Source organism: Miscanthus floridulus, chromosome 14 (genome assembly GCF_019320115.1).
Source record: "Miscanthus floridulus cultivar M001 chromosome 14, ASM1932011v1, whole genome shotgun sequence".
In the NCBI taxonomy this organism is placed as follows: domain Eukaryota; kingdom Viridiplantae; phylum Streptophyta; class Magnoliopsida; order Poales; family Poaceae; genus Miscanthus; species Miscanthus floridulus.
Genome location: NC_089593.1, coordinates 37,703,937 through 37,726,331, shown reverse-complemented (window position 1 = coordinate 37,726,331; position 22,395 = coordinate 37,703,937). Strand labels below are relative to the sequence as shown.

At 48.4% G+C, this 22,395-nt stretch overlaps 1 protein-coding gene across 1 annotated transcript; it reads right to left on the bottom strand.

Annotated features, from left to right (window-relative positions):
• Positions 1 to 43: 43 nt before the first annotated feature.
• Positions 44 to 3,253, bottom strand: LOC136504722 (adenine DNA glycosylase-like). Its single transcript, XM_066499697.1, has 7 exons — positions 2,853 to 3,253; positions 2,644 to 2,703; positions 2,115 to 2,231; positions 1,925 to 2,022; positions 765 to 1,312; positions 569 to 672; positions 44 to 492 (listed from the first exon to the last, which is right to left on the bottom strand). The coding sequence occupies exons 1-7, from the start codon at positions 3,234 to 3,236 to the stop codon at positions 487 to 489; spliced, it is 1,317 nt and encodes a 438-aa protein (XP_066355794.1). The 5' UTR covers positions 3,237 to 3,253; the 3' UTR covers positions 44 to 486.
• Between the last annotated feature and the right edge of the window lie 19,142 nt (positions 3,254 to 22,395).

The following is a 22,395-nucleotide window of genomic DNA, read 5'->3' as shown; positions in this document are numbered from 1 at the left end:
TGTGCATCCAGATGATAATATGAAGCTGCAGTCAAAATGGTCAAGATAATTTCTGTGTAAATCAGAAGAGGGCCCCAAATGGAACAAACCAAAGCGTACATAAAATGCAATGTATCACTTCACGGCTGGAAATGCAGCAAAATTGCACGATAAACTACAGTACTGGGTACCAGCCTTTCTTTCTTCCAGAGCTTGCAACAATTAGCAGTTCTAAAACTCAGCACGCCAGATACATGCACCAAAATAGAAATCAGCACTTCATACATGCACCAAAATAGAAATCAGCACTTCACAAGCTGCATGTTCTACTGCACTAGCCGTCTCTACTCCTTAATTGCTTAGGTTACTTGCTTTAACCGTCTCGTCCTTGTCTCTACTTTCTAATTGCTTCGGTTACTGCTTTAACCGTCTAGTCCTTTTCCTCGTGGGTACATGACCTTTCTCAGATACAGGGAGCCTTTTCTCCTTGAAAGCCCTGACCATGTTCTACACCTGTATTGAAGCTCACATTAATCTTGATTGAGTTTAATGCAATTTCATATTGTATAAATGCTGCAGTTGGAGTTACCTTCCGAATACCAGATGTTAATCCCATGGACTCCACGGAGGACTCGTTGACAAGTTTCAACCTTGTGCTATCAGCTTCCTTTTTGCATAGTCGATCCACACCATCTACATTGTAGTTAGTTAGCAAGCAAGATATGAAGGGCTTTCAAGGACAACAGATTGTTTTTTTTCTGGTGACGAAAACCAACAAACTCTACCTTTGATATTAATAATCATCAGCTCCACATGCATTGTCAGGCGAATGTGGGAAAAAACGTGGACATGCTCACCAATATCCTCCCGGAAGATCACGACAGATTTCTGTCCTATGTCGATGTTAAGCAACTTTGACAAATACTTGTCCATTGCTTTCCTTCTGTTCAGCAAATCGGTTTTCCCTTCGTCCACAAGGACCAGTGGGAACTCCCAGAGCCCCGCAAGCAGGCCCTCCTCTGGTCTCTTGATCAGCAAAAAGAGATGGTCATTGCCCTTTGCAGCTGTCACCTCTTCCTCCAAGCCTTGTGCAATCTGAACGACACAAACAGCAACGAAATCTCTCCGAGGTTTGGCCTTTGGAACCACACGTGGGAAGTCTGTAACTCGGACTGAATTTTCATGGGAAAGTGCAAGCGCTTGGCAGTGGCTAGAGACTGGGCATTCAGAGCAACCAGGCTTTGTCTTGCTACATAACGTTGCTCCTAATTCCATCATTGCTTGGTTGAAGTCTCCTGGTCTCAAAGGATCAACCATCTGACCTGCAAGCTCCCTATGATGAAAAATGTACATTGTGCAGATTCTGAGATTGGTGTAAAGCTTCCCAATTCAGAATTGGATTCACAGCAAGACAACATGATTACAGATGAATCAGTATCAATCAATGTCTGTCCAACTATGGTTAAATCCTGTACTGAGGTTAGGAGGGGTTTGAAAATGCAAATCAAGAGTTTAAATTAGATCAAATATGTGCATTTTTATTTCAACTGGTGATACAGCCAATGTACAGTATTATTCAGGTCTATTGTAGTGCAAAAAGGAAAATGTAGGAGAAACTACAGTACATGGTGTTATTTTACTAAAAAAATCCAACATTGTAATAAACACTACCATGAACAATCAACTAACAAGATGAATTGTGAGGTGTTTGGTTTGAGGAACCACCACATTCTAGATGAAGTGGTCGATCGTGAGTTCAGCCCATGAATTCCGATGGAGTAACTTCATCCCTTAGGCTTATATAGTAATTATAATAGTTTGTGAGGGATGAGGTGGTGGTGGATCAACCCATTCCATTCCACAAATCAGTAAGGAGTGAGATGATGATGGATCAACCAAACACCTCTATAAGCTGTCAAACAAGAAGGAGGATAATGCTGCCTACCAGAATCTCTTCACTGTTGAGGATTCCTTTGGGTTGTCAGCAATGGCGTAAAGCCTGCTGATCACTCGTACAACATTTCCATCCACAACTGGGACAACCTATAATAATGATAGAAAAAGTCACAAAATCATTTGAAAAAGGAAAAGAAAATGCACATGCTAATTTGACGAGTTGCTAAACTGTGAACAACCTCGTTGAAGGCAATTGAAGCGATTGCTCCAGCTGTGTAATCCCCAATGCCACGAACCTCACGGAGGGCTGACGCCGTGCGAGGAAACACCCCCTTTTCCATGATCTGCTTTGCTCCCTGTTTCTCCATCATAAAGAAGATCGACCATAAACCACAGATAGAAATCCTTCATTCCTGGTTTATAGTGTTATATAAAGACCACAAAACTGTTAAATTAAGGTAACTTGTATAAGCTGGAAACCAAAGAACAAGAGAGGAAGGCCACATAAAAGGCCAAATTCCTGACACAAAATGTCAATATCTTGACATCTCAAAATCAGTTCAAATGCAAAGCAAATGATGAACTACTAATCAGATTTCCTTTCCTTCATTTCAAGGAAAATGGAACTCTGAATTAATGTTGCAGGCTCTCTGAGGCAAAACATCAAACAGGGAATGTGCGCAGCAGCAAAGGTTGGCAAGCAAGCGTCAATCTTCCAATTGACATGCCCCAACCATTCGCCATCAATCCATTATCAGCACAACTCACCTCCAGCAGAAATCGAGCCCTACGGTAGTAGCCAAGACCCGCCCACATCTCATTGACCTCCTGCGGCAAGCATCAAGCCACGAATCAAGAACTCGATTATAATTTAATTTAACCCCACGAAATTTCGACGTCAAAAGATCCAATCTTCCCCACAAAAAGAAAAAAACTTTTGCTTCTCTTGCCCAATTGATTTATGAACTATTGCTCACCTCCTGCGTAGCGGCGGCGAGGCTTCGCACGGTGGGCCACCGCACCATCCACCGCTCGTAGTAGCCGACGACCACGGGCACCCGCGTCTGCTGCAGCATCACCTCCGACACCCACACCGCGTACGCCCTCTCTTCCTCGCTGCCGCTTGCGCATCGCCACGGCAGATCCCGACGGTGCGCGTCATACCAGCGGAGCAGCTGCGCGCGCAGCGCGGCGGGTGCGGCGGCGCCCGGGGCTGCGGCCCCAGGCACTGCGGAAGCCAGGTCTTCGATGTCAGCAGCGGAGGAGGAGGCTACCGGCGCCGCCTTGGCGCGGCGCGGTTGGGGCCTTCTTGTGGGAGAACGGCCACGGCGGGTGTCGGCCGCCTTGGGGTTCTTGGCCATTGATTTTGAAATTTTAGGGCTTTGCCGCCACTGGGGTGATTGGGTTTTGTGGGAAAAAGATGAGCACCGGAGGGTCACACGTTTCTATTCGGCACGACTTATTACCGTTACTACGGATTTGTAGGGCTGATTCGATATAAAAGAAAAACATGGTTTCATGTCTAAAAAAGTACGATCGATTCTGCCTTATAAGCTCAAGCGAACAAAGCCAAGCAGACGAGCGCTTGTCCGGCGGGGCCGTGCTTGTTTTTTTTTTTCATTTTTCATTTTTTATTAGTTTCCACTGTTTTCTTTCTGTCCCAAAGTAACTGCATATGATGTTTTGAGTAGATAAGCATTTTTGTGTTTGATCAATATATATAAAAATATACTAAGATTTATTATGTATAATAAGGAACACTACATTTATAGAAAATCTATTTTTATAATAAACATATTAGGGATACAAACGTTGATAATATCCTTTATAAAATTAACCAAACTTAAAAAATTGACTTAAAATGAGATGTGCAATTATTTTGAGAAGAAGGGAATATATGACACCTAACTTTGGATATATGCAGCAGGAGACGGTGGCGCTAGGAAGGCGCATGTCAATTGGCGAGAACCGATCGGTGACAGGGGGCAGCGAGTCTAGACTCAACGACGATGGCTGATAGGGTTTGTGGAACGAGGAGAGATCGCAAGAGCGAAGCGTCTTGTGTCTCGTGATACCATGCTAGGCTAGGCAAAAATCCACCAAAAACCGAAGCGAACCGAATCTCATTTTTATGGTTTTCGGTTTTGGCTTTGGTTTTTGGTCACTGAAAGTTCGGTGCTAAGTTCGGTGTTAGGTTTCATAGCCAAATGGAAACAAAACCCCGAAGAACCTAAAATGTGCGAGTATGCTACTAGAAGCAGAGCAGGGCCCACCTCGGCCCTGGCAGCTCAGCCCGCCTCCACTCCCCCACGCCTCATCAGCTCATCTCCCCAATTTGCCACAAGGAAACCTAACCGCGCGCAGGGCGAAAGTGGCGGCGCGACCGACGACCGCGCGAGAGCGAACAGGAGCGGCGACGCGAGCATGCTGCATGCGCGAGCGGTGGCGTGACTGCGCGAGCAGGCGTGGGCGGCGTCGCGATGGCGTGCAACGGATCCACGACCAGGGAGCTTCCCGACGCGATAGCATGAGCAACCAGGGAGGCAAGGAGCTGCTTGACGCCGACGCGGCGGCGCAAATGAGCAGGCCAGCTAGGAGCGGCCCCCACGCGACGACATGAGCGAGCAGGGAGCGGCCCCGCGGCGACGTTTGCGAGTAGGGAGCGGGGACGGCGACTAGCACTCGACGTGGGGAGGTGACAGCCGGCACCGCCACGTCAAGTTCGGTCGGTTCGGATTAAAACAAAAAACCTAAAACCAAAATTGTCATTTTTCAATTTTCAAACAAACCGATCGGGTGCTACTTTTTGAAAACCGAAGTTTTAGGGAACCGAAAAACCGAACCGAATTTACGGTTTAAACCGAATGCCTAGCCCGAATACCATGTAACCGTATATATGTTGTGTTACTTAATGATGATCATAATGCATATATACATATAGTAGGCACGGTGGAGAGCCTTGGCTGATAGGTCCATGGGCCGAGGGTTCCATAGACGAAAATATGATATCATTAATATCTCTTTTTACGATTACATAGTAAAAGTCAGACACGAACAACGCACGCACACTTACTCCTATGAACACATGCACACCAATGCAGCTTGGAAACTAGTAGCAAGACATAAAACCCGTCCGTTGTTGTCCAATTCAGTACTACAAATTGGTCAACATTGTCCTCCAAATCGAGCCGCCTCTAAAAATATATTCATAGAGACGACTGTTGTTTTCAACCGGCTCTATTTTTAGCTGCCTCTGCCTCTAGAAATCGATTTCCCGACACCTTTAAAAATAGGAGCTGCATAATAAATTTGAATTTTCAAATGATCTCGGATGGAGAAATGATCAAAACAAAAGTTGTACATATCAAAGAGTTATGCAACTTTATAGTTAAAAACTATTTTATTTAAAATCTAAGATCTTGGATGAAAAATTATCTATGCATGAAAAATTATGTTTGAATTTCTCGCATTTGAAATTTGAATTTTTCAAATGACCTCGGATGGAGAAACGACCAAAACAAAAGTTGTAGATCTTGAAAAGTGTGGGGGTATGACCCCCAAGACATGGGCCGCACCATCAGAGGTGGCCCAGCTCACAAGATCAAGGCGTGTACGGCGCTGCTCGACGTGCACCGTAAGACATTGTATAGTACCAAATACGCTACTTTACTTGTAACCCTACCTCCTCCAGAGTATATAAGGAGAGGTAGGGGTCTCCTAGCGGATATGATCTATCAGATCGGATCTACATACAGATCAATACAATACAACAAAGACACAGGACGTAGGGTATTACGTCGGTCAGACGGCCCGAACCTATCTAAATCGCTGTCTTTGCGCCTTGTGTCACCATCCGGTTCCTGATTACGCGCACCCCCACCGACAAATCTACCATCGCGAGATACCCCTCGGAGGACTACCGACGATATTATGTCGACATTTGGCGCGCCAGGTAGGGGTGTGTGCTTGATCCATGGTGAGCTGGATGGACCTCAAATCAACATCGCGTTCTCGTCATCAATCTCGTGGAGATCCATGCCGGTCCACGACGACGATTCATCGCTGTTACACCAGCCCCTGCAATAGCAGATCCGATCTCGGAACCACCTCCGAGGTCGCCTTCACCAACAACTCACCGCTCGCCAGGTGTTCGCCGTCAACGCCAACCAGATAACACCATACGTCGCCGACCAGACGCTCCGTCCAAAGCTAAGTCACGTTTTAATATTCTTCTAAATATTCTCCGATCTTCGTATATCGCCACAATGTTTTTTCGAACTGTTTTCTTCATATTTGCTCTCCAAACGATTTTCCGAACCCTCGAACAACCAAGTTGATGCTCAGACGCCTCCAGAGACGGCCCTGTCTCCGGCTCCTCTCTACACGTGCCACGGGCTCCGCGCTCTGCGTTATGGGTGGTCGACAGCAGCTCCTTGGTTATGCCTGTTCCTCCTACACGTGCACGGGCTCCGCGCTCGACGTTATGGACTATGGGCTAGCTAGTGCTGGAGACTCAGCTACACACTAACTTTTCGAGCGGTTTATATTAAACATAAATATATTTTCACGCCAACTAATCGCCGAACTGCATACGCCGTTTCATCACCATTGTTGATTTTTCTCCGGAGTTTATTTATTTGTGCGTCATATACTACCCGTTCTATATGTTTGCATTGCAGGATCATCGTCTAGGTGATCGAATCACCTGGTGCTCGGGCTTCCCCGCCGATCAACTGGTCAGACCGCTCGGTTCATGGACTCCGTCACCGACCAGTTGATCGGACTGTTCGCCGCTCGTGCTTCATCGCCAGCGACGCTGGATACTCCTCGGCCCTTGGATTCTCGTGCTCGAGGACTAAGTGGGCACACTTCACCGCACGGACGTCGTTAGCTACGTCGGTGCTCAGACCTCGCCGCCTACGCCAGGCACTCCTCGGTGCTCGGACCTCGCCGCCTATGCTGGGGACTCCTCGGTGCTCGGACATCGCCGCCTACGCCGGGGACTCCTTGGTGCTCGGACCTCACCGCCTACATTGGGGACCCCTCACTCCTTGGTGCTCGGTCATCGCCAGCAACGCCGGAGACTCCTCGCTCCTCAGTGCTCGGTCATCGCCGCCTATGCCGGGGACTCCTCGCTCCTCGCTCCTCGGTGCTCGGTCATCGCCGCCTACGCAGGGGACTCCTCGGTGCTCGGACATCGCCGCCTACGCCGAGGACTCCTTGGTGCTCGGACGTCGCCGCTTACATCGGGGACTCCTCGGTGCTCGGTCATCGCCAGCGACGCCGGAGACTCCTCGGTCCTTAGTGCTCGGACATCATCGCTTACACCGGGGACTCCTCGGTGCTCGGTCATCGCTAGTGACGCCGAAAACTCCTCGCTCCTCAGTGCTCGGTCATCGCCGCCTACACCGGGGACTCCTCGCTCCTCGCTCCTCGGTGCTCGGACATCGCCGCCTACGCTGGGGACTCCTCGGTGCTCGGACATCGCCGCCTACGCCGGGGACTCCTTGGTGCTCGGACGTCGTCGCCTACATCGGGGACCCCTCGCTCCTCGGTGCTCGGTCATCGCCAGCGACGCCGGAGACTCCTCGCTCCTCGGTGCTCGGTCATCGCCGCCTACGCCGAGGACTCCTCGGTGCTCGATCATCGCCAGCGACGCTGGAGACTCCTTGCTCTTCGGTGCTCGGTCATCGCCAGCGATGTCGGGGACTCCTCGCTCCTCGCTCCTTGGTGCTCGGACATCACCACCTACGCCGAGGACTCCTCGGTGCTCGGACATCGCCGCCTATGCCGGGGACTCCTTGGTGCTCGAACGTCGCCACCTACATCAGGGACCCCTCGCTCCTCGATGCTCAGTCATCGTCAGCGACGTCGGAGACTCCTCGCTCCTCGGTGCTCGGTCATCGCCGCCTACGCCGGGGACTCCTCGCTCCTCGCTCCTCGTTGCTCGATCATCGCCGCCTACGCCGAGGACTCCTTGATGCTCGAACATCGCCGCCTACGCTGGGGACTCCTTGGTGCTCGGACATCGCCGCCTACATCGGGGACCCCTCGCTCCTCGGTGCTCGGTCATCGCCAGCGATGCTGGGGACTCCTCGCTCCTCGGTGCTCGGACATCGCCACTTACACCGGAGACTCCTCGGTGCTCGGTCATCGCCAGCGACGCCGGAAACTCCTCGCTCCTCGGTGCTCGGTCATCGCCGCCTACGCTGCGGACTCCTCGCTTCTCGCTCCTTGGTGCTTGGTCATCGCCAGCTACGCCGGAAACTCCCTGGTTGGTCGGACATCGCCGGCTATGCCGGGGACTCCTCGGTGCTCGAATCTTGTTACGCCTCGTCGGTGTGCTATCAAGCTGCTCCATGCTGTTCGGATCAGGGTGCTGATCTTGGGCAGCATGTCTGGGGTCTTGATACGCACATGTCGGACGACGTCGGCAAGCTTTCAGACTTCTTTTTCTTTGACCCTGCTACAAGATTCATTCCTCATCTTCCAGCAGGCTCGGAGACTAAGTGGGCACACTTCACCTTGCGGTGAATGTGCTTGTTCTCGTCTAGAGGCTACGCCCGGGGACTAGCTGTCTGCTCGGCTGGTTTTCTACTTTATGACCCTGGCACCACATGACTATGTCACCTACTGTCAGGCTCGGGGACTAGCTATGGGGGTATGACCCCCAAGACATGGGCCGCACCATCAGGAGTGGCCCAGCCCACAAGATCAAGGCGTGCACGGCGCTGCTCGACGTGCACCGCAAGACATTGTATATTACCAAATAGGCTACTTTACTTGTAACCCTACCTCCTCTAGAGTATATAAAGAGAGGTAGGGGTCTCCTAGCGGATAGGATCTATCAGATCGGATCTACATACAAATCAATACAATACAACAAAGACACATGACGTAGGGTATTACGTCGATCAGACGGCCCGAACATATCTAAATCGCTGTCTCTACGCCTTGTGTCACCATCCGGTTCCTGATTACGCGCACCCCCACCGACAAATCTACCATCGCGGGATACCCCTCGGAGGACTGCCGACGATATTCTGTCGATAAAAAGTTATGCAACTTTTATACTTGACAACTTTTTTCTTTGAAATTATCTATGCATGGTAATTTACGCTTGAATTTCTCACATTTGAGATTTGGATTTTCAAACGCCCTCGGATGGAGAAACAATCAAAACAAAAGTTATAGATCTCGAAAAGTATGCAACTTTATAGTTAAAAACTTTTTTATTTGAAATCATCTATGCGTGAAAAATTACGCTTGAACTTCTCACATTAGAAATTTGAATTTTTTCAAACGATCTCGGATGGAGAAACGACCAAAATGAAAGTCGTAGATCTCAAAAAGTTATGCAACTTTGTAGTTGACAATATTTTCATTCGAATTCATTTAGGGTCTCAAATACTCATTTGAAAACTGAATAAAGATAAAATGAGGAGAATGAATATCCCATTTGAACATAAGTGTTGTATGGGTGGAGTGGTTAGGGGACAAACGCATGAAGCAACAGGTCCTGAGTTTGAGTGCCGGTGGCTATGCAGCATGCAAATAATTAAGGTCTCTTGATTTAAAAAATGCTTTTTTTGGCTCCCCCCCCCCCTTTTGCCTAAATTTGTAATTTCTAGACAACGATTTGTAGAGGTGGCTCAAAATACAACCGCCTCTACAAATCGATTTCTAGAGGCAACTTGTAGGGACGAAATAAGAGAGCTGGAGGTAAGCCATCCACCTCTAAAGCCCAGCTGTATTAGTGATTCTTACAACAACGTAAGGTTGATTGGAGAGGCTCCCTAGGGCCTATTACATGGAATAAGCAACAATTATTTTATTTTATTATACTAGTTAACTCAAGATTTATAGTTTTTGATACTATATTGAGTTGCATGTACCGATCCATTCAAACAAAGAACTTAAGAGGTCATAATCAGTCTTTCCTAGCTAGCTTACAACGATGATTTTTATTTAGCCAATTAGGCCAAATGGAGGAGAATCCGATCCATTTGTCCGTCACAATCGCTGTCTTTCCTAGCTAGCTTACAACGATGATTTTTATTTAGCCAATTAGGCCAAATGGATGAGAATCTGATCCATTTGTTCTTAACAATACAAAGAGTTTGTGGACACCAGCCTGATTCGTCTTCCACTTCAGGACCAGGTCCCTGACCACAAAGAACCGCTCCTTAACGTTCTTGTTGTAGTACCTACGCAAAACAGCAAGGTATTTGGCTGTACGTACGCAAGAATCGAGCCGCTTCTCTTCTACACTATTCACTTCTAGCTCCCGCGCTTCATTGGCCTTGTCCTCGTTGAAGTTCTCTACCCATGCTGATCTGAAGGCTATATCTGCTGGAAGCACTGCCTCAGCACCGTAAACCATAATAGTATGGTGATACGATGATATTGCGACTGGGCTGGGTTCTGAGGCCCCAGACCACGGCTGGTAACTCTTTGAGCCATCTTCTGGGAGCTTTGTCATTTTCTCTGTACATCCTCTTCTTAAGTGCGTCCAAGATCATACCATTTGCCCGCTCGACCTATCCATTAGCTCTAGGGTGTGCCACCGAGACGTATTTTACCACTATGCTCCTTTCATCGCAGAAGTCCCAAAAAGCGTTCCCGGTGAACTGAGTACCCAGATCAGTGATGATGCTGTTGGGTATGCCGAAGCGATGGATGACCTGGTCGATGAACATGATGGCTTTTCTGAAGATGCCTGTACCAGAGGCATGTACTCTATCCACTTAGAAAATTTGTCGATTAGCACAAAGATACATGTAAATTCCCCAGGAGCTGGCTTAAAGGGCCCGATCATATCCGGTCCCCAACATGCGAAAGGCTAAGAGGCTGGTATTGTCTGAATCTCATGTGCTAGTATGTGGATTCTCTTAGCGAAGAACTGATAACCCTCACAATGGCGGACTAGCTTCTCTGCATCGGCTACAGCTGACGGCCAATAAAACCCTGCTTGGAAAGCCTTGCCAACCAGCGTTCTTGAGGCCGCGTGGTTGCCACAGGAGCCAGAGTGGATTTGGTCCAGGAGATGTTCACCATCCTCCTAGGTTATACACTTCATCAAGATTTCTTCCCTTGCGTTCTTGCGCCACAATTTGCCATCGACGAGCAGATACTGCTTACTACGCCGCATTAGGCGTTCATTTTCTGTCCGATCGGTGTAACCGCTACCATCTGTCAGGTACTTGATGAAAGGTACTCTCCAGTCAAGCTTCTTAGTGGTCGGAGGTGGTTCGATGGTGTTTGACGCCAGAACTGTAGCCACAAAAAGCTGGTCTGGAGGCTTGTCGACTGTGGGATCTTCCTCTTCGATGGAAGGCGTGAGCAGGTCTTGAACGAATACACCATGTGGGACTTTGGCTCAGGATGATCCTAACTTTGACAGCGCATCTGCTGCTTGATTTTTGTCCCGGACCACGTGTGTGTACTCGATGCCGTAGAACTTGCCTTCCAGCTTTCTGATCGATTTGCAGTATGCATCCATCTTTTCACTGGTCGTGTCCCAGTCCTTGTTGAGTTGGTTGATGACCAGAGCCGAGTCTTCGTAGATATAGAGACGTTTGACACTAAGCTCGACCGCAATGCGCAAACCATGCAGGCATGCTTCGTACTCGGTGGCGTTATTAGATGTTGGGAAATAAATCCTGAGGACATACCAGATCTACTCCTTGGATGGTGACACGAAAAGGACTCCTGCTCCTGCACCATCGATGTTGAGAGAGCTGTCAAAGTACATCTTCCAATACTCATCGGGCCCTCGAGAGGCAGGTGTGCTTAAGTCTGTTCACTCGACGATGAAATCGACGAGTGCATGAGACTTGATTGTAGTACGGCTTGCAAATTCCAAGGAGAAAGGGCATAGCTCCATTGCCCATTTGACGATGCGCCCATTCGTATCCTTATTGCAAATGATGTCTCCCAGAGGGTACTCAGTCATGACCACCAAACGATATCCATCGAAGTAATGTTTCAACTTTTAGGATGTTATCAGTATGGCGTAGATCAGTTTCTGAATCTGTGGGTACCTGGTCTTGGATTCATTGAGTACCTCACTGATGAAATAGATTGGTTGCTGTACCTTATAGGTGTGGCTAGGCTCATCGTGCTCGACCACCATGGCAATGGAGACCACCCGATTAGTTGCTGTAATGTAAAGTAGGAGAGTTTCATCTTCTTTGGGAGCAGTGAGGACCAGAGGTGATGTAAGGTATTGTTTCAGCTATGTGAAGGCAGCATCTACTTCCTCTGACCACTCAAAACTCTTGGATGCTTTGAGCAGCTTGAAAAATGGTAGTCCTTTCTCTCCTAATCTTGATATGAAACGACTAAGAGCAGCCATGTATCCGGTAAGCTTTTGGACATCCTTCACCTTTTTGGGAGGCTTCATGTCTAAGACAGCTTTGACTTTCTCTGGGTTAGGGCGTATGCCATCGTGACTGACGACGTTGCCAAGCAATATACCAGAAGGAACACCAAAGATGCACTTCTTTGGGTTTAACTTCCATTGGAATGTATTAAGGGCTGCAAAGGTGCGTGCCAGGTCATCAACAAGGGTATGTGCTTCCTTGGTCTTGACAACTACATCGTTGACATAAGCCTCGACGAGGTCATCTTTTATCTCATCTTTGAGGCAGGCCTGTATGGCACGTTGATAGGTAGCCCTGGCGTTCTTGAGCCCGAATGACATGGTCGTGTAGCAGTAGGCGCCGAAAGGCGTGATAAAAGATGTCTTGATCTGGTCGTCCTTTTTTAGAGCGATCTGGTGATAACCAGAGTAGCAATCGAGAAAGGAAAGCAGCTCGCAACCGGCGGTTGAATCTATGACCTTGTCTATGCAAGGTAAGCTGAAGGGGTCTTTAGGGCAGTATTTGTTGAGATTGGTATAATCAACGCACATTCTCCATTCATTATTCTTTTTGCGTACAAGAATCGGGTTGGCTAACCACTCCGGATGATACACTTCTTTGATAAATCCGGCTGCTAAAAGCCATGTAACTTCTATCCTAATCGCCTCCTTCTTGTCACGAGTGAACCATCGTAGCTTCTGCTTGATAGGTTTGGCCTTGCCGTTGACATTCAAGGAGTGCTCGATTAGATTCCAAGGTACACCGGGCATGTCAGCAGGTTTCCATGTGAACACATCCATGTTGCTCCTCAAGAACCTGATGAGCGCGTCTTCCTATTTTGGATCTAGGTTGGCCCTGATAAGGGCCGTTTTGCTGGGATCACCGTCGACCAGCTGGATCACCTTGTGCTCCTTAGACTTGATGTTCTTGCGTGGAGCCTCAAGCTCTAGGATCTCCAAGTGGCCGGCTGGGGTCTTCTTGGCGTCGAGCATGGTCTCAACCATGCGAATAGAGAGGTCGTGAGCCTCTACTATTTTAAAGCTGTCGTTCTCGCAGGTATAAGCTGCGTATACGTTGCCCTTGAGAGTTAGAACTCCTTTCTCGGTAGGCATCTTGAGCACCAAATACCTGTAATGAGGTATGGCCATGAACTTGGTGAGCGATGGTCGACCAAGGATAGCATGGTAGGTGCCGTCGAAGTCAGCGACCACGAAGTTAACGTAGTCGGTGTGGAAGTGGTCCAGGGTCCTAAACTGCACAGGTAGCGTGATCTGCCCGAGAGGTGTAGAGCTCTATCCGAGGAGAACACCCCAGAACTGTGCCTCGTATGGCTTGAGATCCATCTGGGTTATCTTCAGGGCCAGCAGACTTTTCTTGAACAGTATATCGATGGAGCTGCCGCCGTCAATCAGCACTCTATCGAACTAAAACTTGTTGATACAAGGATCGAGGACCAGGGAAAAACGTCCTGGTTCAGGTATTGTGGCCCATTGGTCCTTTCTGCTGAAGGAGATCTCGCGGTGAGACCAAGGAGGGAGCCACGGATCGACGATGAGGTTGTCGGTGTTGGCCACGTTCAAGCAAGCACGGGCGAGCAGCTTGCGTTCTCGTTTGGTCTCGATGGACACTTTGCCTCCAATGATGGTGTGCATGCGATCAGTTGGCTTGACGTACTTGTGGCGGGGATCTGCGTCTTCATCATCGTTGTCCTCGTTGCGCTGTTCCCTTGCGTCGTTAGGCTTGTTGGATGTATCCGGAGCCTATTGACGCGTGTAGATAGACTTAAGAACGCGGCAATTCTCCATGGTATGGTTTGACTTGGGATGGAGCTGGCAGGGCCCTTTCAATGCTTTGGCATAGTCTTCTACGTAGTTACAACGTCCGCCACCTTTTTTAACGGTGTTGACCTCGCCGTCGTCTTCCCGAGCACGCTTGCCCCTGTAATCGTCATGGCGGTTATGTCGCTGATTACATTGGTCGTGGTGGTCGCGGGAGTCGTTGCGCTGGTTGCGGCGGTCAAAATTATCGTTCCGATCACGGTTGCCGCGATAGTCGTCGCGGTGTGGGGGGGTGGTCGGAGCGTGGAACCCTTGCTACTTCTTCGATAATTATCTTTTTAGCGTCGTCGGCATTCGCATATTTCTTGGCAGTGGCCAGGAGCGCTGTGACTGATTCGGGTCTCTTGCGGAGGAGCTTGTCCCATAGGGCATTGTGGAAGCAGAGGCCAGTGATGAAATCCTCGATTGCCTCATTGTCGGAGATTGACGGAACCTTGATGTGCATCTCCGAGAAACGCCGGACGTACTCGTGCAGTGGCTCATCTTTCCGATCTCGAATCCGCTGTAGATCATATTTGTTGTCGGGCTGCTCGCAAGTAGCAATGAAGTTGTCGATGAAGGCTTGCTTGAGCTCTTGCCAAGAATCAAAGTAGTTTGCCGGCAAGCTGACCAGCCATTGGTGACCTGCATGGCCAACAATGACTGGGAAGTAGTTAGACATGACGTGCTCATCAGCCATGGCTGATCTGCACGCAGTTTCATAGAGCATGACCCATAATTCAGGGTTCTCCTTGCCGTCGTACTTCTGAAGTTTTTCGAGCTTGAAGTTCTTGGGCCATATGACTTGGCGAAGGTGCAGAGTAAACTGCTTCAAACTCGGTGGCCCGTGGGCAGTATCATATTCCATACGGCGATAGCTTTCGTGGGATGCACGATCGTTGGCTCTTTGGTTGATGCGATCACGTAGATCACGTCCTCCGAGGTAATGGCGGAGATTGTTATTGCCATCACGGCGATCTCAGTTGCCATCCTGATTAGCCCTGCGACCGTGGTTATCGCGGCGATTATCGCGGTTGTCTCGGTGATTGTTGTCCCGAACGTCACGGCGGTTGTCCTCCCGATGGCGGTTGTCGTCCCGACCACCATCATGGCCACCATTTCCGCCTTGACGGTTGTCTGATGGGTTGTTGTTGCACAAGCCACGTTGGTTGGGTGGCTGTGAGCGACTTGAGTACTGGCGGCTGTGGCTTGATTCGACTGAGACGGATGGAGCCCGGGCTTGATTTACGATCTCTGCGGTCTGGGCCATAGCAGCCATCAGGTAAGCTTGTATATCGTCGTGAACTGCTTGGGTTTCTGAGGTATTGGGTAGCCGTTGCATTGTCGCCATAGCGACAGCTACGTTGGCGCTTGGAGTCCTGAAGACCTGTTTGTCCCCCACCCTGTCAAAGGCATTGTTGAGGTCGCGTGGCTGGACCCTTATGCGTCGTGCCTCCTCTTCTGCTTCGGCTTCGATTTGTCGGCGATTAAACCGGTCAATATTGCGTGCTTCGCGTGCGAGCCTTTCTTGTTCCGTTTCGCCGACTGCCGGTGGTTCGTCATTACTGACAACATTGATCAAGTCCCCTCGCCTTGGTGGGAAAGACGGGAACTGTGGGAACCCAAGGCGTGGTCTGGGATATCCAGATCATATTCAACGCCTTCATCGTCATGAGGCTGGAGCTCTGTGCGGATAGAGGCATTAGATGCGATGCCAGACGAGGAGCTGGAGCCACCCTCTTGGACTATGTGGACGGATCCTTCTTGATAATCCTCAATCCGAACCATGTTGACGAAGTTGCGTGGCTTCGGCCGAGGTCGATGTATAAAACACCAATCCGAGCAGCGTTGTATATTGTACGCGTAGTTGGAGGCAGTGTTTCGTAGGCCGTAGGGCTGGGCCTGGTAGTTCTCCATCGAGGCTTCGTACTCGGAGAGCCGGAGACCCGTTGCGGAGGCTGGCCGGCGACGAGCGGAGCGCCCTTCAGGAGTAGATGTGACCATGAGATCTGTACCGAGTCGTGCAGGACGACTGGCCTGAGCTGGTCGGGTAGATCTGTTGTGGGTTGCGGTTACCTGCTCATTAGGTTGACTTTGAATTGAACTTACCAGAGCTAGGGTTTCAGCAAGTTTGGTGCTGACCCGATCAATGGAGTCGAGCAGGTCGGTGTTGTCGATCTGCTTCCCTTTGTAGCGAGAAAGCGGACGATGGGTTGTCGGCGTGGCTGAAGACGATGCGGGCGTGGTCGGAGTCAGATCCACCATGGTCGGAGCCAGATCCATCGTGGTCGGAGCCAGATCCACCGTGGTCGGAGTCATAGCCGATGCAGGTGAAGCAGTGGTCGACGCAGATTGAATCCGCGCCTCCTCCGTGGTCATAGCGATGAAGTCGTCGGAGCCGGTGGTCCAGGTGATCTGGCTGATGGTGAACGTAAGGCCGTTCGGCGTAGCCACGAAGCCGGAGATGATGACCATCTTGTTCGCTTGGAGAGCAGTACGCACACCCCCTACCTGGCGCGCCACTGTCGACGAAATATGGTTTGCAGTCTACCTAGGGGTATGCCCAAGGTAGTAGATTATCGGCAGACAGATGCGCAAGCAACAAACAAGATAGTAACGCAAGACAGACACAAGGTTTTATCCAGGTTCGGCCGCTGTAAAGGCGTAATACCTACGTCCTACATCTGATTGTATTGTTGTATGTCAATGAGAGATGTTTTTTAGAGGGGTCCCCTGCCCGCCTTATATAGTCCGGGGGGCAGGGTTACAGATCTGGAAACTAATCCTAGCCAATTACAATTGCTATAGGTGGCCGGATAAGGATTCCTATTCTAACCGACCAGGATCTTGCTTGATCTCTAAATCTGCTTTGACTCCTTGCGCGGGGCTCCGAACAGGTTGGCCAGGCCGCGCGTCGTCTTCTAGTGGACCGGACCCCCTGATCCGAGCCGGCCCAAGCCTAGCCGTAAGGGTATAGGGGTTAATACCCCCACAGACGAGAATCCGATCCATTTGTTCTTAACAATACAAAGGGTGTGTACATGTCATCATGTGATTCTGACACAAACAACATGTTCCTGTAGCCTCAAGTGACCATTTCAGGACAATATAAAATATAAAAAATTATAGTCCCTTCATTCCAAAATAAATATCACTATAGAATACATGCTAGTCAAACTTTCTTAAGTTTCACTGGATTTTTTTATAAAATAGAAACAACATTTATATCCATAAATAAGTTTATTATTATTATATATATATAATGATTCATCTAATGATACGAATTATGGACTCTAAATATTCATATTTTCTTATATATATTTAGTTAAAGTTAAAAATATTTAACTGAGAATGACATTTATTTTGGTACGGGAAGTATGGCCCCGTTTAGATTCAAATTTTTTTGCAGTTTGGCTACTGTAGCACTTTCGTTTGTATTTAGCAATTAGTGTCTAATTATGGATTAATTAGGTTCAAAAGTTTTGTCTCGCGATTTCTCACATAACTGTACAATTAGTTTTTTTTCGTCTATATTTAGTACTCTATGCATGTGCCGCAAGATTCGATGTGACGAGTACTGCGCAAAATTTTTTAGAATCTAAACAGGCGCTATATAACACAGGTGTGCAGGCTCCGGTCGAATACAGACCGGTTCACATCACATGTCGCTGGCACATGTACTGAAGCTACGTCGAAGCAGGCTTAGAAGTCAGTCAACCTTGGCTCCACCCGGGGTTGCCAGGTTCACACTCGCTGCAGGTTCCAGTAGGTATAGCTAGCTAGCGCGCGACGAGTCAGTCCAGTTGATGGAACTATGCACACATATGAATCACATGCATGAGCATGGCACACAACTCTGTGTCTCAGCCTCGGCATTCGGTTTAAACTGACAAATCGGTTTGGTTTGTTCGGTTTAAAAAAATTTCGGTTTCCAAGCTATGGCAACCGATCGGTTTGTGAGAGAACTTAAAACCGACGAATTCGGTTTCGGTTTCTTTGGCTCGTTTTTTCGGTTTAACCGAACTAACCCGGGCATCTGGTCCGCTGGTCGCCGCCGCTACAAGTCCTGCTCGTCGTCGCGTCTGGGCGTGGCCTCCCTGCCCGCTGTCGCACCTTGGCCTGTCCCGGGAGCTACGCAGCCTACGCCTAGGCCCCTGCGTGCTGGACGCCGCTGCAGCTCGCCGGACGCCGCCGCTACTCGCTGCTCGCCGCTCGCCGCTGCTGCTTGGTCGATTCGCCGCTCCCCGCCCATCTCCGAGCAGATGCGTCGCTCCCCTCCAGCCCGCCGTGAGCCGCTCCCCATTGCGCCACGGCGCCGCGCCGCCGCCGCCTCCGCCTCTAGGGTTAGGGGAGCGACGCCCCGTTCCACTTGTGGGAGGGGTGCACATGCAGGAGCCCCGTGCGTGAGGGAGGGCCGGAGGGAGAACTCTCGCCGAATCACTACCTGTCTCGCGCTCGCGCCGTCGAAACCCCGAAGCGCCCGAGCCAGCCTCGCGATCGCGCCGCCGTCGCGACCTCGCGCTCGCCCTAGCGTTGTCGCTCTGCCACAGCCCTTGGCCCTCGCTCGCGCCGGGATAGGGTTAGGTTTTGGGGCAGTGCGGCACAGCTGTGGCCTACGGGAGCGAGTGCTTGCGGTTTTCAGATAGGGCCGTCACCGGTCAAGACTGCGGAGTGTGGTGAGAGTGGAGGCATGTTGGGCCGACTCGGTTTCTCGGTACTTCGGTTCAGTATGGCATAGAAACCGAAGCCGAAGCCGAACACCGAACTTCACAGAACTGGAAACCGAAACCGAACAGAAAAACCGAACTACTGACTATTCATGTACGGTTTCGGTTCGGTGTTCGGTTTTCGGTGAAAAAGCGCCCAGGGTGATCTGCGTCATGTGCGTGTGAAAAGATATGCATAGATAGTCAACGTTGACGCAACACGCGCCTGGTTGTTTTTTTAGATAAAGGCACAGAAGGTCTTAGATGTTGTTTGGTTATAGAACGACAACTTCAATGCAAAGGTAACCATTCCACGGCGGTAATGGAAAGGGAATCGATTATTTCTTTTTTTTTTCCAGCGGAGTAAACGGCAGGCAGAGCGCGAGCGCTTCCCCGTCGTGTTGGGTCGTAAAAGGGTCGAGCATTGAGGCTATTTTAAGATTTATAGAGTAAAAAGTTGGCTCCAATAGATGTGCTATCTAACTCTGTAAAATAGGAAGCTGGCCATTTCTTAATTTTAGGTGGCTATATAAAGCCAACTATGGATGCTAGCTATCCGATGATGAGAAAAAGCAAAGCTGTTGCAGACCTCTTCTTTTTTGAGAAGTTTTCTATTTTATAAAATAGCTAAACTATGAAATTTGGCTAGTAATTTTAGCCGAACTGTTGGAGTTGCTGTAACCATTCTTGTGCCAACCAGGAAATAAAAAACAGGGAGAGAGATAATAAAGGTTAAAGACAGCACCAACAAGAAATATATGGTACCACCATTTGTATATTTGGGCAACTCCTCTACTTTATGCATGTTTGGTGCTGGGAATGCCCCAAGCTTGCATTGGGGAAGCTTCTCATGGTTGCCCGTGTCCACATGGAAAAAAAAAAGGAAGACTGTAGCTCAGTCTCAGAGAATGGCAGTAGCTATCGATGGACCGGATTAGCTAGTGCGCGCCATGCATGCCTGTGGACTCTCAGACTTGTGCAGACTGCAGTGGAATTGGAAACTTGGATATCTTGAGAGAGAGTGGGAGCAGTTGGTAGTGGCAACGGCAAATCACAACCCGAGAGGCGACCCAAGGAAATCTGAAGTCGCTGCTCCTTTCGACTAATCGTCAGTGCTGCTTGCTTGTGCTGCAAGGCCAAAACAAAAAAGAAACTACTGAGGAATTTAAGTATCATCAAGAAATAATTTACAGAGCATCTATCTGTCTGTCTGACACCAAAGTTGCAGACAGGGCGAGCAAAAAAGCAACAACACGTGGCTTATCACGACGGGCTAGTATCTCGGTTCTCGGGGTCTTCTGTCCATCTGATGTGATGAAGACGCAACACACGGGTTCGACGGCACATTGGTGGAACTCTCTACACAGGTTCGACGGCACATTGGTAGAAATTCACAGCAGGGTTCCAGTAGCTATAGCTAGCTAGCGCGCGACGAATCAGTCCAGTTGATGGAACTATAATCGTTGTCTTTCCTTGCTGGCTTACGACCATGATTTTTATTTAGCCAATTAGGCCAAATGGACGAGAATCCGATCCATTTGTTCTTAACAATACAAAGGGTGTGTACATTCTGACACAAATAACACGTTCCTGTAGCCTCAAGTGACCATTTCAGGACAATATAAAATATAAAATATTATAGTCCCTTCATTCCAAAATAAATATCACTATAGAATACATGCTAGTCAAACTTTCTTAAGTTTCACTGGATTTTTTATAAAATAGAAACAACATTTATATCCACAAATAAGTTTATTATTATTACTATATATATATATATATATATATATATATATATATATATATATATATATATATATATAATGATTCATCTAATGACACTAATTATGGACTCTAAATATTTATATTTTCTTATATATATTTAGTTAAAGTTAAAAATATTTAACTGAGAATGACATTTATTTTGGTATGGGGAAGTATATAATACAGGTGTGCATGCTCCGGTCGAATACAGACCGGTTCACATCACATGTCGCTGGCACATGTACTGAAGCTACGTCGAAGCAGGCTTAGAAGTCAGTCAACCTTGGCTCCACCCGGGGTTGCCAGGTTCACATTCGCTGCAGGTTCCAGTAGGTATAGCTAGCTAGCGCGCGACGAATCAGTCCAGTCGATGGAACTATGCACACATATGAATCACATGCATGAGCATGGCAGATATGCATGGATAGTCAACGTTGACGCAACACGCGCCTGATTGTTTTTTTAGGTGCTGTTTAGTTCTTAAAATTTTACAAAAATTTTCAAGATTCTCTGTCACATCAAATTTTTGGACGCATGTATAAAGCATTAAATATAAATAAAAAATAAAGCTAATTACACAATTTAGACGAAATTCACGAGACGAATTTTTTAAGCCTAATTAGATTATGATTGACACTAATTGTCAAATAACAATGAAAGTGCTACAGTACCATTTTTCAAAAAATTTGGCCAACTAAACAAGGCCTTAGATAAAGGCACAAAAGTTCTTAGATGCTGTTTGGTTATAGAAAGACAACTATGCAAAGGTAACCATTCCACGGCGGTAATGGAAAGGGAATCGATTATTTCCTTCTTCGGCAGGCAGAGCGCGAGCACTTTGCCATCGTGTTCGGACGTAAAAGGGTCGAGCAACTCTACGAGCTTGGCTATTCTGGTTTTAGAGGCAATTTTAAAATTTGTATAGCAAAAGGTTGACTCTAACATATGTGCTATCTGACTCTGTAAAATAGAAAGCGGGCTATCCCTTGATTGTAGGTGACCATATAAAGCTAACCATGGACGCTGGCTATATGAAGATGAGAAAAAGCAAGGAGACCTCTTATTTTTTGAGAAGTTTTTTATTTTACGTAATGGCTAAACTATAAAATTTAGCTAAACTATGGAAGTTGCTCTAACCATTCTCGTGCCAACTGATCACAGGTGCCACAAACAAACAATAAACAACGGAAACAATTGTGCCGATGTAATCGGATCACGCCGGGGAATGAGCCAACCAAACAGCACCTTAGCCTCTACGTTACGAAGAAAGTAGGCGGCTTGGCCGGGCCTCTACTTAGGCCCCGTTTGGCAGGGCTTCACTTCACTAGTGAAGCTATTTTTTTTTGCTTCAGCTCCACGAACAGTTCCACCAGTAGAGCTGAAGCGGTTTTAGTAAACCGTTTGGCAAAATGGCTTCCCTGTGAGAGCATGTTTTTAGGGCCCTGGAGGAGGAGCCAGGAGAAGCCACTTTTTTTGGCTCCATCCCACCCCAAATCATTGTGAGAGCATGTTTTTAGGGGCTTCACAAGTGAAGCTATTTTACTTTACCCCGTTTGGTAGAAAACGGCTTCTGAAGCCGGTGGAGAAGCTCTGCCAAACGGGGCCTTAATGATCACGAGTGTATAGGCCCTGTTCGGCTTGTTGAATCTTGGCTGAAACTGGCTGGAAAACACTGTTCCGGCTGAATTGTTGTGAGAGAAAAACATTGTTCCGGCTGAAAAAACAAGCCGAACAAGCCGAATATGAGGTAAGCCGAACGGGGCCATGTAGGCGACTGTTGTTTTCAAGTGGCTATATTTTCAGCTGCCTCTACCTCTAGAAATCGATTTCCCACCACCTTTAAAAATAGGAGCTGCATAATAAATTTAA

What these genes read in the sequence shown, in the direction of transcription:
- LOC136504722 (XM_066499697.1), bottom strand. Translation starts at nt 3,236, where the DNA reads ATGGCCAAGAACCCCAAGGCGGCCGACACCCGCCGTGGCCGTTCTCCC. An exon ending in TCGCCGCCGCTACGCAGGAG is followed by an intron (nt 2,704 to 2,852) that starts GTGAGCAATAGT and finishes TGCTTGCCGCAG; the next exon opens with GAGGTCAATGAGATGTGGGC. An exon ending in GATGATTATTAATATCAAAG is followed by an intron (nt 673 to 764) that starts GTAGAGTTTGTT and finishes ACTACAATGTAG; the next exon opens with ATGGTGTGGATCGACTATGC.